Consider the following 16,526-nt stretch of genomic DNA (forward strand, 5'->3'; position numbering starts at 1 on the left):
TGAATCCCCTTACCTTATTTTTCATTCTCATAAAGCGCGTCTGCTGCACAACCTAGATGTGGTGTGTGCGTTGAAATACTATTTACAGGCGACTAAGGATTTCCGCCAGTCTTCTGCTTTGTTTGTTTTCTCTGGGAAATGCAAGGGTCAGAAAGCTATGGGTACTTCTCTTTCTTTATGGCTTAAAAATATAATTTGTTTGGCCTATGAAACTGCAGGACAGCAGCCTCCTGAGAGGGTCACGGCTCATTCCATGAGGGTTGTTTCCTCTTCCTGGGCTGTTTCCTCTTCCTGGGCAAAATGTATGCTTACCTGATAAATGTATTTATTTGTTGACATGGTGAGTCCACGGCCTGCCCTGTTTATTTAGACAGGTTTTTGTGTTGTAACCCTCAGGCACCTCTGCACCTTATGTTACTTCCTTTCTCTCTTTTTCCTTCGGTCGAATGACTGGGGTTGGAGTGAAGGGAGGTGATATTTAACAGCTTTGCTGTGGTGCTCTTTGCCTCCTCCTCCTGCTGGCCAGGAGTGATATTCCCAATAGTAATTAGAGATGATCCGTGGACTCACCGTGTCAAGAAAGAAAGAAATTTATAAGGTAAGCATACATTTTTATTTTAATGTATTACTTAAACCTTTAAATCATTAAAACATTTGCTAACACAAACTTTTCTTGCACAAACTTGCATAAGTACTTCTATCAATGTTACTAAACCATTTACATGTATTCAGAACATCAGAAATCAAGTTTTTTAAATAGACCATAATCTCTATTGTATACCCTGAAGCTCTTTAAATTAACCTCAGAAGTAAGTTTCTCTTCTATATCTTCACTCCCCCCCTATCTGTTTCATAGCTGACTTCACTGTGGCTTATATGGCGCAAATGTACTTAACATTTCAGAATTGAGATTTAACTAATTGACAAAACATAATTAAAATGCAAAACAGTAGATTTTTACCAGTTTCATTCTGAACCTTATTTAGCTCTGTTTACAAATCTTTAATTTAACTAAATGTAGTATCTGACATTCTCTTAGTGCCAGAAGCATGTTTTTAATTTGGCGCTGCTCTTAACTTGCTAGAAACATGTTTTGAACTTTGTATCCTGTACATTAGTGATATCTCATATTTTACAATAATACTTTTTGTTTGTTCTCAAATATTATACATACTGTTACTCATACGTAACATTTATGTAATTGTCTGTCTTACCCACTTAACATAAAGTTATATTTTTGCCATAGCTGCAGCTTATAGTTACTTTTAAACAAACACTTTTCTTACTATTAAATTTCTGTAAAAATCAAGACAATAATACTTTACAAATCCCTTGGAAAGTAAACTCTATAATAACCACAGACTGATGTAAATAACCGTCTGCTATGTAATTTTACCGCTTTATCTCACAGCATGATTTTAACAATGTACAGAATCACTTGTATGTACTAAAATAACCTGTTACAACATTCACGTACCAATTGAAGCTGTATTATGTTCCCAGGAACATCCAATCTCCTACATACATCTCAGACTGAGTGTGCCACGGAGACCACCTTTTGAGCAAGGTGTCAAAACCCATCTCCTTTAGCTCAAAATAATATTGATCATCATTAATACTTTCTCTCCCTTCTGTTCCACTTCGCTTTCCACCTGGGTTTCGAAATTCCTTAATTACAAAGGTGATCCACAGACTTCTTCCACAAGCATTCTTTAACACTAGGTAACTGGACTTAATACAGAGAGGCAATCCCGACCCTCTGAAAGTCATGCAGATTTGCCAATGCTTCCTGCCAATATTTCTTCACACCGGAGCTTGGTACTGGTGAGGCTTCCTGTCACCTTTCCTGTGTCTGCCCGCATTCTCCACCAATTAGATGTTACAGGAACTTCCCAGACACAAAGATATAAGCAAATACTTTTATTTATATTCCTTCCTTGAATGGCAAATAACAGGTTAAAGTAAATAGCAGATTCAAATACAGCAGGCGCTGAGACATCTAGAGACGGTAAAGTGATGTCTGATAGAAAGCTCTTCTGCACAAGCTTTTATACCTTCGTATCACATATACACCAATTAATACAAAGTTCTAGAATATTCTCTTACATTCTACAGTGAAATAAGACATTAAGGCCTAGATTTGGAGTTTGGCGGTAGCCGTGAAAACCAGCGTTAGAGGCTCCTAACGCTGGTTTTAGGCTACCGCCGGTATTTGGAGTCATTCAAAAAAGGGTCTAACGCTCACTTTTCAGCCGCGACTTTTCCATACCGCAGATCCCCTTACGTCAATTGCGTAACATATCTTTTCAATGGGATCTTTCTAACTCAGGTATTTAGAGTCGTGGCTGAAGTGAGCGTTAGAAATCTAACGACAAAACTCCAGCCGCAGAAAAAAGTCAGTAGTTAAGAGCTTTCTGGGCTAACGCCGGTTCATAAAGCTCTTAACTACTGTACTCTAAAGTACACTAACACCCATAAACTACCTATGTACCCCTAAACCAAGGCCCCCCCACATCGTTGACACTGGATTAAAAAAATGTAACCCCTAATCTGCCGACCGCCACCTACGTTATACTTATGTACCCCTAATCTGCTGCCCCTAACACCGCCGACCCCTATATTATATTTAACCCCTAACCTGCCCCCCACAACGTCGCAGCCAGCTACCTACAATAATTAACCCCTAATCTGCCGACCGCAAAGAGCCGCCACCTACATTATAGCTATGTACCCCTAATCTGCTGCCCCTAACACCGCCGACCCCTATATTATATTTATTAATCCCTAATCTGCCCCCCTCAATGTCGCCTCCACCTGCCTACACTTATTAACCCCTAATCTGCCGAGCGGACCGCACCGCTACTATAATAAAGTTATTAACCCCTAATCCGCCTCTATAACCCTATAATAAATAGTATTAACCCCTAGTCTGCCCTCCCTAACATCGCCGACACCTAACTTCAATTATTAACCCCTAATCTGCCGACTGGAGCTCACCGCTATTCTAATAAATGTATTAACCCCTAAAGCTAAGTCTAACCCTAACACTAACACCCCCCTAAGTTAAATATAATTTTAATCTAACGAAATTAATTAACTCTTCTTAAATAAATTATTCCTATTTAAAGCTAAATACTTACCTGCAAAATAAACCCTAATATAGCTACAATATAAATTATAATGATATTATAGCTATTTTAGGATTAATATTTATTTTACAGGTAACTTTGTATTTATTTTTACCAGGTACAATAGCTATTAAATAGTTAAGAACTATTTAATAGCTAAAATAGTTAAAATAATTACAAATTTACCTGTAAAATAAATCCTAACCTAAGTTACAATTAAACCTAACACTACACTATCAATAAATAAATTAAATAAAATACCTATAATTATCTACAATTAAACCTAACACTACACTATCAATAAATAAATTAAATACAATTCCTACAAATAAATACAATGAAATAAACTAACTAAAGTACAAAAAATAAAAAAGAACTAAGTTACAAAAAATAAAAAATATTTACAAACATTAGAAATATATTACAACAATTTTAAGCTAATTACACCTACTCTAAGCCCCCTAATAAAATAACAAAGCCCCCCAAAATAAAAAAATGCCCTACCCTATTCTAAATTACTAAAGTTCAAAGCTCTTTTACCTTACCAGCCCTGAACAGGGCCCTTTGCGGGGCATGCCCCAAGAAGTTCAGCTCTTTTGCCTGTAAAAAAAAACATACAATACCCCCCCCAACATTACAACCCACCACCCACATACCCCTAATCTAACCCAAACCCCCCTTAAATAAACCTAACACTAAGCCCCTGAAGATCTCCCTACCTTGAGTCGTCTTCACCCAGCCGAGCCAAATTCTTCATCCAAGCGGAGCAAGAAGAGGTCCTCCATCCGGTAGAAGTCTTCATCCAAGCGGGGCAGAAGAGGTCTTCCATCCGATTGAAGTCTTCATCCAAGCGGAATCTTCTATCGTCATCCATCCGGAGCTGAGCGGCAGCATCCTGAAGACCTCCGACGCGGAACATCTATCCTGGCCGACGACTGAACGACGAATGACGGTTCCTTTAAATGACGTCATCCAAGATGGCGTCCCTCGAATTCCGATTGGCTGATAGGATTCTATCAGCCAATCGGAATTAAGGTAGGAATATTCTGATTGGCTGATGGAATCGGCCAATCAGAATCAAGTTCAATCCGATTGGCTGATCCAATCAACCAATCAGATTGAGCTCGCATTCTATTGGCTGTTCCGATCAGCCAATAGAATGCAAGCTCAATCTGATTGGCTGATTGGATCAGCCAATCGGATTGAACTTGATTCTGATTGGCTGACTCCATCAGCCAATCAGAATATTCCTATCTTAATTCCGATTGGCTGATAGAATCCTATCAGCCAATCGGAATTCGAGGGACGCCATCTTGGATGACGTCATATAAAGGAACCGTCATTCGTCGTTCAGTCGTCGGCCAGGATGGATGTTCCGCGTCGGAGGTCTTCAGGATGCTGCCGCTCCGCTCCGGATGGATGACGATAGAAGATTCCGTTTGGATGAAGACTTCAATCGGATGGAAGACCTCTTCTGCCCCGCTTGGATGAAGACTTCTACCGGATGGAGAACCTCTTCTTGCTCCGCTTGGATGAAGAATTTGGCTCGGCTGGGTGAAGACGACTCAAGGTAGGGAGATCTTCAGGGGCTTAGTGTTAGGTTTATTTAAGGGGGGTTTGGGTTAGATTAGGGGTATGTGGGTGGTGGGTTGTAATGTTGGGGGGGGGGGTATTGTATGTTTTTTTTACAGGCAAAAGAGCTGAACTTCTTGGGGCATGCCCCGCAAAGGGCCCTGTTCAGGGCTGGTAAGGTAAAAGAGCTTTGAACTTTAGTAATTTAGAATAGGGTAGGGCATTTTTTTATTTTGGGGGGGCTTTGTTATTTTATTAGGGGGCTTAGAGTAGGTGTAATTAGTTTAAAATTGTTGTAATATATTTCTAATGTTTGTAAATATTTTTTTATTTTTTGTACTTAGTTAGTTTATTTCATTGTATTTATTTGTAGGAATTGTATTTAATTAATTTATTGATAGTGTAGTGTTAGGTTTAATTGTAACTTAGGTTATGATTTATTTTACAGGTAAATTTGTAATTATTTTAACTATTTTAGCTATTAAATAGTTCTTAACTATTTAATAGCTATTGTACCTGGTTAAAATAAATACAAAGTTACCTGTAAAATAAATATTAATCCTAAAATATCTATAATATCATTATAATTTATATTGTAGCTATATTAGGATTTTTAGGTAAGTATTTAGCTTTAAATAGGAATAATTTATTTAAGAAGAGTTAATTAATTTTGTTAGATTAAAATTATATTTAACTTAGGGGGGTGTTAGTGTTAGGGTTAGACTTAGCTTTAGGGGTTAATACATTTATTAGAATAGCGGTGAGCTCCAGTCGGCAGATTAGGGGTTAATAATTGAAGTTAGGTGTCGGCGATGTTAGGGAGGGCAGATTAGGGGTTAATACTATTTATTATAGGGTTAGTGAGGCGGATTAGGGGTTAATAACTTTATAATAATAGCGATGCGGTCCGCTCGGCAGATTAGGGGTTAATAAGTGTAGGCAGGTGGAGGCGACATTGTGGGGGGCAGATTAGGGGTTAATAAATATAATATAGGGGTCGGCGGTGTTAGGGGCAGCAGATTAGGGGTACATAGGTATAATGTAAGTAGCGGCGGTTTACGGAGCGGCAGATTAGGGGTTAAAAATAATATACAGGGGTCAGCGATAGCGGGGGCGGCAGATTAGGGGTTAATAAGTGTAAGGCTAGGGGTGTTTAGACTCGGGGTACATGTTAGAGTGTTAGGTGCAGACGTAGGAAGTGTTTCCCCATAGCAAACAATGGGGCTGCGTTAGGAGCTGAACGCTGCTTTTTTGCAGGTGTTAGGTTTTTTTTCAGCTCAAACAGCCCCATTGTTTCCTATGGGGGAATCGTGCACGAGCACGTTTTTGAGGCTGGCCGCGTCCGTAAGCAACTCTGGTATCGAGAGTTGAAGTTGCGTTAAATATGCTATACGCTCCTTTTTTGGAGCCTAACGCAGCCATTCTGTGGACTCTCAATACCAGAGTTATTTTAAAGGTGCAGCCAGAAAAAAGCCAGCGTTAGATTCGCGGGTCGTTACCGACAAAACTCTAAATCTAGCCGTAAAGCAGTTAAGATGTAGTCATAACTTAAAGGGACATGAAACCCAAATGTTTTACTTATATTATTTAATTTCCTTCCTTCTCTTGTTTTCTTTTGCTGAAAGATTTATCTAGGAAAGCTCAGGAGCAACAAAGAACCTAGGTTCTCGCTGCTGATTGGTGGCGGCATATATATATACCGATTGTCATTGGCTCCCCCATGTGTTTAGTTAGAAACCAGTCGTGCATTGCTACAACTTCAACAAATTTTACCAAGAGAATGAAGCAAATTTGATAATAGAAGTAAATTGGAAAGTTGTTTAAAATTGTATGTTTCTACCTAAATCATGAAAGAAAGTTTTGGGGTTTCATGTCCCTTTAAGTCAGCCTGGTACTAAAACACATTCCATAAGGAAGAGGGGGATTGTGTGTAAGTGAAGATGTGATTCTAGAAATGACTAGAAAGTGACTCTAAATAAATACATCCATATTGTGCATACATCAGCCATATTGGCTATATTCTCTATCATCTCTTATAAGATATTTGTAGATTTTAATATTAGAAGATTGGAATTTCTCTTTCTATACTTTGCACGTATGTAGACGATAAACTTGGCATCAATTGTTGACCGACACAAATATAATATAATATGGAGAAGGCATTGTTTTATTTATAAAATCAGTGTTGCTTCTTTGTGATAAATGTTTATGATCTGGAACAAGACCTTAAAAGGATTCTGCAATGGACTTCCTACACATTCTCCTATTTTAAAGCTTTTTTAATTATTAATAATGAAATCTCCTGTAAGAATAATATTTTACTTGCTTTAATTAGTGAGGAGTGCACTGTTCAAAACAAATAATGCTTGGTTTTCATTAGGAGCATAAACATTACAAACACTCTAAGGATATATGTGGTAAGATATCTACTTTAAAAAAACATAAAACCCAAACATTTTCTTACCTGATACAGACAAAGAATACAATTTGAAACAACTTACCAACTTTTATTATATAATTTGTTTAATTTTCTTGGTATCCTTTGTTGAAAAAGCAGCAATGCACTACTGAGAGGTAACTGAAAGACAATGACAAGAGGTATATATGTGCAACCACCAATCAGCATGTCCTGAATCTACCTAGGTATCCCTTTTAACAAAGGATCTCAAAAGAATAAAACAAATTGGATAATAGAAGTAAATTGGAAAGTTGCTTAAAACCACAATCTCTATCTGAATTACCAGAAAGAAAGAAATGTGGGTTTTATGTCCCATTAATTATAATGTACTACTTACCGTCCCAGATTTTGACTGTGTAAGGCTATAAAACTTCAGAGTGCTTAGGGTTGGTTGTGGCAAGGAAATCGAAGCACAACTAAATGGATTTCTTTCACTAAGCTTTGAGCTTTAGGGTTTTTTTTTAAATATAAGCCTTTTTTTCCTTTTATGTGAGATTTTAATCCCATAACATGATGGGATTTAATAAATGGTGGCATGTTTTATGTTATGGTAAAAAAAGGTAAATCTTTGTAAAAGGTTACGTCAAAGACTCAAGGAGATAACAGCACACATCCTCAGCTTCTATAAAAAATGGAATCATTTTCACGTTCTTGCTCATAGCATAATACATTTTAATAGACTGCATCCAGAGGGCCGTCTTTCGAAGCCCCCAAAAACAATTCCTGCATGTTCATGTCTGTAGAAATTAAACCTACTGAAAAGTAATTGAAAACAATCTTGTTATGCGATATATATCTACTCCAAATGGTAAAGGTTTACTCCAAGGGACATGCCTAGTAATGTAAAGAATATTACCATCACTGTAAAAGGAAAACCATATGAAAATGATGTTCTATCAATTATGATAATATATCAGTCTCTATTACATAACTAAAGACATAACATTACAGCAATGAAAGCATGCTACAAACATCTATTCTAGGGAGAAAACGATTGTCAGGAATAAGAGTTTTATACGTGTTTAAATTGGCATTTCTTGTCACACCCGACCACAATCTTTGTTTTATTAAAGGGGCAATAAACACCTTAAGATTTTTTTTTTATGTTAACATATTGACTGAAGTTAACCTTTTTGTCATCAAACCCAGGTTGACTCCTCCACATGAGGCAAATAGTGGGTGGAATTTGGCTATTGTAAAACAATTGCAGTAAAAAGAATTTAATTTTTTTTAAAAAACATTTAGACTAGGCTTATATATTATTCTATAGCAACACAACAGAAATGTCTTGTAATCATAACGTGTTTACTATCTCTTTAATGGCTAATTGCTGATCATTTTTGTCTGACAGTCCTTTCTCGGTGCATAGTGTAAGGAAAATACTTTCAGACATCTAGTTAGTTGCCATTGTGAATGCATCCAGCTGCAGATTCTAGTGACTGAGCACAATTTACTAAGATGTCTCTCCTGTTACTTTTGCTTTATAAGTTCCTGAGTTAATCAATGCAATGGCACAGATTTGTTAAAGACTGAATAGGAGTAATAGCGAGTCAGCTATAGGGCACATTTTCCTAATGACAGAGGTGTCAAATAGGTGCCTATGTTTATTTCATGTATGATCTAGTGGATAGTTTTTATTATATCACAAAATGATTATTTGCTAATAAAATTATAGTATAAAAAGTAAGCATATTGGTCTTAAAGTAAAGCAATATGGTTATAGCAACTGATTCCAATCTCTGAAATTTTTAACTACACCTATTAAATGTGTCAACCAGTAAATAACTTGCAATTAACATTATTATGGGTAAAGCAAAAGTTAATTAGTACTTAAATGCTGCAATTTGCAACCATTTTTGCAGGATGTAGAATTTGACATTTGCAGGGATGGTTTTTTAAATTGAATTATGTGACTGATCTGTTAAGTACCCTACTGCATTTATTAATATAATATCTTTGGTAGGATTTCCTTACTAATATTTAAAAAAAATACTACTGTAATTTGTAAATAATATTGTGCTTTTGTTATTCTGGCCTTTTGATCTGTATCTTAATTTCTGCTTTTCTGCATTTTTTTGTATTCTGTTTTTAAAACTGCATAGTACTAATTTGTATGTAAAAGTATAAATGGTTAAAGCATATTTTTTATAAACTGTGATACAACATGCCTGACTGTGCTCTATTTAGCATGGAACCAGATATCAGTTCTTTTCTAGGTACTGTTATAATCTTTTGCCTATATTTATTAAGCCACAAGGTACCATATGGCCATATGGAATGGGTGATCTGTAAGATATATTAAGCATTACTAAGTACTACATAATATATTATGTAATCATTTGGATTATTCATATTTTCAAAGCATGGTGTTCTTTAAACTTGGAAACAGCTGGTTTATGATTAAAGGATAACAAAATAATGTTTTTGAAAATATACACAAGAGTAGGCACTCAAGCTGAAATCAATGGGTTGAATGTTTTTTTTTTTATTTATTTAAAGGAAACTCTTAAAGGGATGCTAAACCCAATTTTTTTCTTTAATTATTCAGTTAGAGCATGCAATTTTAAGCAACTTTATAATTTATTCCTATTAGCAAATGTTCTTCTTTCTCTTGCTATCCCTTTATTTGAAAAGCATTAATGTACAGCTTAGGAGCTGAGTAATTCTTGGTTCAGAACCTGGGTAATGCTTGCTTATTGGTTTGCTAAATGTAGCCACCAATAAGCAAGCGCTATCCGGGGTGCTGAACCTAAAATGGGCTGGCTCCTAAGCTTTACATTTCGGCTTTTTAAATAAAGATAGCAAGAGAATGAAGAAAATTTGATAATAGGAGTAAATTAGAAAGTTGCTTAAAATTGCATGCTCTATCTAAATCATGAAAGAAAAAAGTTGGGTTTAGTATCAATTAAATAAAAAAAACATATAATCGCTATAATTAAATGAGAAAGTCGATAAGCTATCTTGAATATAACAGAACATATAGGATCAGGTTTGTTGTGAGACCAGTGTTTAAATTTTCCAGGGAAATTCTGATATCTCTACCTAGACAGCTACCTAGATTTAATATGACTGGGAAAGCCTCACCAGTCTTAGCAATTCCTATGTAATATTACAGTGCTTATTTACTAAAGAATGGAGAGATGAATGTAGTTTTAACTGTGAACCTAGGGCATTGTTTTATTGTTTATAGTAATATCTTCCTATATTTTGTATTTTAAATTATACTTCAGCGTTTTTTTGTGTAATCATAATTAATCACATAATTTCTATTCTCCAACTTTCATAGGTGATCGATACTGGGTTTTCAAAGACAATAATGTGGAAGAAGGATATCCCCGGCCTATCACAGACTTTGGCTTGCCTCTAGGAGGTGTGGATGCTGCATTTTCCTGGCCCCATAATGACAAAACATATTTCTTTAAAAACAACCTTTACTGGCGTTATGATGACCAGGAACACAGAATGGATGAAGGATATCCTGTGGAGATGACATTGTGGAAGGGTATTCCAGCTATGCTGGATGATGCTATGGGATGGTCAGATGGTAGGTGTCTACAGGATACAGTAGTGTAGTACTGTGTTTTCATACCCATAGGTTTGCAATTCAAATGACATGGGAGGAGAAATATTGCAAGTGTTATTTAGAGACTATTCAATGAACCACATAAATTACAGCCTACAAATGAAGCTACCATGATAATGTGTGTGTGTATCTATCTATCTATCTATCTATCTATCTATCTATCTATCTATATATATATATATATATATATATATATATATATATATACATATATACATACAGTATCTCACAAAAGTGAGTACACCCCTCCCATTTTTCTTAAGATTTTATTATATATTTTCATGTGACAACACACAATGTAAATTTGCTGTCCCCTCAAAATAACTCAACACACAGCCTGTCTAAACCTTTGGCAACAAAAGTAGAAATGTCCAAATTTGTCAATATTTTGTGTTGGCACCATTATTTTCAAGAACTGCCTTAACCCTCTTGGGCATGGAGTTCACCAGAGTTTCACAGGTTGCCACTGGAGTCCTCTTCCACTCCTCAATGACGACATGACGGAGCTGGTGGATGTTAGAGGGCTTGTGCTCCCGCACATTCCATTTGAGGATGCCCCACAGATGCTCAATAGGGTTTAGGTCTGGAGACATGCTTGGCCAGTCCATCACCTTTACCCTCAGCTTCTTTAGTAAGCCAGTGGTCATCTTAGAGGTGTGTTTGGGGTTGTTATCATGTTGGATTACTGCGCTGCGGCCCAGTCTCTGAAGGGAGGGGATCATGCTCTGCATCAGTGTGTCAAAGTACATGTTGGCATTCATGGTTCTCTCAATGAACTGTAGCTCCCCAGTGCCAGCAGCACTCATGCAGGCCCAGACCATGACACTCCCACCACCATGCTTGACTGTAGGCAAGACACACTTGTCTTTGTACTCCTCACCTAGTTGCCGCCACACACTCTTGACACCATCTGAACCAAATAAATTTATCTTGGTCTCATCGGACCACAGGACATGGTTCCTGTTATCCATGTCCTTAGTCTGCTTGTCTTCAGTAAACTGTTTGTGGGCTTTCATGTGCATCATCTATAAGAGACTTCCTTCTGGGACGACAGTCATGCAGACCAATTTGATGCAGTGTGCGGTGTGTGGTCTGAGCACTGACAAACTGACCCCCCACACCTTCAGCCTCTGCAGCAATGCTGGCCGCACTCATACATATTTTTTCCAAAGATAACCTCTGGATATGACACTGAGCATGTGCACTCAGCTTCTTTTGTCGACCATGGCAAAGCCTGTTCTGAGTGCAACCTGTCCTGTGAAACCGCTGTATGGTCTTGCCCACCGTGCTGCAGCTTAGTTTCAGGGTCTTGGCAATCTTCTTATAGCCTAGGCCATCTTTATGTAGAACAACAATTCTTTTTTTCAGATGCTCAGCGAGTTCTTTGCCATGAGGTGCCATGTTGAACCAGTGACCAGTATGAGAGAGTGTGAGAGTGATAACACCAAATTTAACACACCTGATCCCCATTCACACCTGAGACCTTGTAACACTAACGAGTCACATGACACCAGAGAGGGAAAATGGCTCATTAGGCCCAATTTGGACATTTCCACTTAGGGGTGTACTCACTTTTGTTGCCAACGTTTTAGACATTAATGGCTGTGTGTTTAGTTATTTTGAGGGGACAGCATATTTACACTGTTATACAGGCTGTACACTCACTACTTTACATTGTAGCAAAGTGTCATTTCTTCAGTGTTGTCACATGAAAAGAGTCTTGTAGCAGATTCAATAATTACAGATTTGGTAAGAATATAAATTAGATAAATGAATTCAGTTTTTTAAAATTGTAAGACAATGTTCTACATTCTTTCATTAAAATTAATCCTTATATTATCTGCTGCTGTAGCAAATGATTGAGCAACCAATTACTATGGAGCCTGCTTTAATGTAAAAATGATATTCAAGAAAATATTAGTTGTTATTTTATACTTATCCTTTAAATATTATGACAATTTTTTCCTATTGTAAATATTGTTAAAATACATATGTATCCTACCAACATAAAAAAATAATGTCATTTACAATGGATGAATTATGATTTGTGTATGTCTTAAATGGCTGGGTGCTGTGACTTTGGTTTGTACCACCTCCCAAATGGACATGGTTTATTTATTTTATTTCTTTATATCTAGGAGAAATATATTTCTTCAAAGGAAAAGAGTATTGGAAAGTGGTTGACAGCAGCATGGAGGTTGAGCAAGGTTACCCACAATCCACTGCAAGGGACTGGCTAGTATGCAGCGATATGCAGTCAGATGGACCAGGCTCTGAAAGTAGTAGGACTGGGGCTCGCTCCAGACATGGACAGCAAGATGAGAGCAGATCAGAAAATGGCTATGAAGTTTGTTCTTGTACATCTTCAGCAGGACATCTCCAGCCCAGCATAACTGTTCACTTTTCAATGGTCATGACGATATTCCACTTATTCACAGTAGCCTTGGTCTCATTACTATGATCTGGTAACCTGAACTTTACCTTCACAAGAGACTTGAGGGTCAATCAAAGTGATCCTGCAAATTGTGGCACTCACACAGGCCAAACATTCCGAGGAGCTTGGAAGTGAAAGATACCAAATTCTCCATGAGAAATGAGCTGTTCTTTTTAAGATAATGTTGTGTTACCCAGTGCTCAAATTATTGGAATTTAAGGGTAAACCAGGGAATAGATAAGAACCAATGTAAGTGGTGTTAGACCAGTCAAAAAGGAACACAAAATCAGTGTTGTGCTAATCATATTTTGGGAGAGAAATCACTTAAAATGTGTTGCAAAAAAGTATTATTGCCTGAGCTTATTAGATCAACTAACTCCCAGCAGATATGGATACAAATCTATCACAAGGTTTTTAAAGGGGGAAAAAGCAAACAGTTTTGTATATGTGATATAATTTATTGTACCCACTGGGGGGCAGTAACGAATCTAAGCCTTCAGAAATTAACCAGTAATCTGAGCACTGCCACAAGTGAATTCTGTCATTCTGCTTCTTTGAATATCTGATGACCAGTTGTATAATAAAGAGGCAAATCTTGTTTACACAAAAGAGAGGAACACGACTGGTTTCTATTGTTTCAAGTAAGAATTGAAGAACTGCGTTGCCTGAAAAGGTTTTATTAACTACAATGTGGCAATTACCAATTTAGTTTAAAGGGACAGTACACCAAAATTGTTATTGTTTAAAAAGATAGATAATGCCTTTACTACCCATTGCCCAGCTTTGTACAAGCAAATTGTTATATTAATATACTTTATAAGATTGAAATATTTAAATTTCTGCCTGTTTCTAAGCCACTACAGACAGCCTCTTATCACATGCTTTTTTATTAGCTTTTCACAACAGGAGACTGCTAGTTTATGTGGGCCATATAGATAACGTGCTCACGCCTGTGGGTTGTGGATGACACTGCATTAATTGGCTAAAATGCAAGTCAATAGATAATAAATAAATAGCCATGTGATCAGGGGGCAGTCTGCAGAGGCTTAGATACAAGGTAATCACAGAGGTTAAAAGTATATTAATATAACCATGTTGGCTGTGCAAAACTGGGGAATGGGCAATAAAGGGATTTTCTATCTTTTTAAAAAAATTACATTTTTAGAGTTGACTGTCCCTTTAAGAAAAAAAGTACAGTCAATGTTTAGTAGAAAAGCCATAGCCATTCCATCTGCTCAGCTCAATATTATTATATATATTATATTTATTTATTTATTATATTTATTTATTCTGTGGCACTGTACAAACCCCCTGCCAAAAAAAAACCATGATGAGTAAGATAAAACATGATGCAAGTAAATATGCAAATATGGAAGGAGTTCAGGTGTCTGTCCTAGAGTTTGGTGCTTCTTTAGTGTGTAAGATGATTGGTAAATCATGGTCTTATTATAGAGCTGTATGTACTGGATATAAACAGATAACTCCCAATATTTCCAGTGGTAAAATGAGTCACCCTTTTCCTTATAAAATAAAATGACATCCTTTTAGCTAAACAACTTTACATTTGAGTGTTATATGTATCACTATATCACAGATAAGCTTCCTTATCTGTAAATGCATGTAGTATAGAGTGCGGACAGTTCTTATGAGCTAAAAAAAACAAGCCATATAAATGAAAAAAGTGATTTGCTATCGTTTTTATAATACTGCCAGGATTTCTTTGCCTTATGGGATTTGTAGTTCATACTCCCATTCCACATATTCAGTAGCAGCAATCTCTGATTATTTCCCATTACACTATGAAAACCCTTAAAAAAGAGGGACATTTATATTGTTGGGAGGGATATGTACATTATGGAGTGTGGCCCCTATTTATCAAGGGTCTTGCAGACCTGATCCGACAGTGCGGATCAGGTCCGCAAGACCTCGCTAAATGCAGAGAGCAATATGCTCTCCGTATTCAACATTGCACCAGCAGCTCACAAGAGCTGCTGGTGCAACGTCGCCCCCTGCAGACTCCCGGCCAATGGGCCGCCAGCAGGGGGTGTCAATCAACCCGATCGTACTCGATCGGGTTGAATTGTTGCAATTCCTGTCCGCCTGCTCAGAGCAGGCGGACAGGTTATGGAGCAGTGGTCTTTGTGAAACACGGGGCATCAAGCTCCAATCGGAGCTTGATAGATAGGCCTCTGTGTCTGTGTGTGAGAAAGAGGGGAATTGATTTAACCCCTTAATGACCACAGCACTTTTCCATTTTCTGTCCATTTGGGACCAAGGCTATTTTTACATTTTTGCAGTGTTTGTGTTTAGCTGTAATTTTCCTCTTACTCTTTTACTGTACCCACACATATTATATACCGTTTTTCTCGCCATTAAATGGACTTTCTAAAGATACCATTATTTTCATCATATCTTATCATTTACTATAAAAAAAATATAAAATATGAGGAAAAAATGGAAAAAAACACACTTTTTCTAACTTTGTCCCCCAAAATCTGTTACACATCTACAACCACCAAAAAACACCCATGCTAAATAATTTCTAAATTTTGTCCAGAGTTTAGAAATACCCAATGTTTAAACGTTCTTTGCTTTTTTTGCAAGTTATAGGGCAATAAATATAAGTAGCACTTTGCTATTTCCAAACCACTTTTTTTCAAAATGAGCGCTAGTTACATTGGAACCCTGATATCTGTCAGGAATACCTGAATATCCCTTGACATGTATATATTTTTTTTTAGAACACATCCCAAAGTATTGATCTAGGCCCATTTTGATATATTTCATGCCACCATTTCACCACCAAATGCGATCAAATAAAAAAAATTGTTCACTTTTTCACAAATTTTTTCACAAACTTTAGGATTTTCACTGAAATTATTTACAAACAGCTTGTGCAATTATGGCATAAATGGTTGTAAATTTTTCTCTGGAATCCCCTTTGTTCAGAAATAGCAGACATATATGGCTTTGACGTTGCTTTTTGGTAATTAGAAGGCCGCTAAATGCCACTGCGCACCATGCGTGTATTATGCACAGCAGGGAAGGGGTTAATAAGGGAGCATGTAGGGAGCTTTTTGGGGTAATTTTAGCTTTAGTGTAGTGTAGTAGACAACCCAAAGTATTGATCTACGCCCATTTTGGTATATTTCATGCCACCATTTCACCGCCAAATGCGATCAAATAAAGAAAAACGTTAAATTTTTCAAAATTTTAGATTTCTCACTGAAATCATTTACAAACATTTTGTGCAATTATGGCACAAATGGTTGTAAATGCTTCTCTGGGGTCTCCTTTGTTCAAAAATAGCAGACATATATGGATTTGGTGTTGCTTTTTGGTAATTAGAAG

At 36.9% G+C, this 16,526-nt stretch overlaps 1 protein-coding gene across 1 annotated transcript in view; it reads left to right on the top strand.

Annotated features, from left to right (window-relative positions):
• MMP17 (matrix metallopeptidase 17) overlaps positions 1-13,784 on the top strand; it is a 334,644-nt gene extending 320,860 nt beyond the window's left edge. Inside the window, exons 9-10 of the mRNA XM_053701866.1 lie at positions 10,445-10,702; positions 12,880-13,784. Of these exons, the coding sequence (XP_053557841.1) occupies positions 10,445-10,702; positions 12,880-13,202 (581 nt within the window). The 3' untranslated portion in view covers positions 13,203-13,784. The remainder of the gene's footprint in view (positions 1-10,444; positions 10,703-12,879) is intronic.
• The last annotated feature ends 2,742 nt before the right edge of the window (positions 13,785-16,526 follow it).

The sequence above is a fragment of the Bombina bombina genome, chromosome 2 (assembly GCF_027579735.1).
Source record: "Bombina bombina isolate aBomBom1 chromosome 2, aBomBom1.pri, whole genome shotgun sequence".
NCBI lineage: Eukaryota > Metazoa > Chordata > Amphibia > Anura > Bombinatoridae > Bombina > Bombina bombina.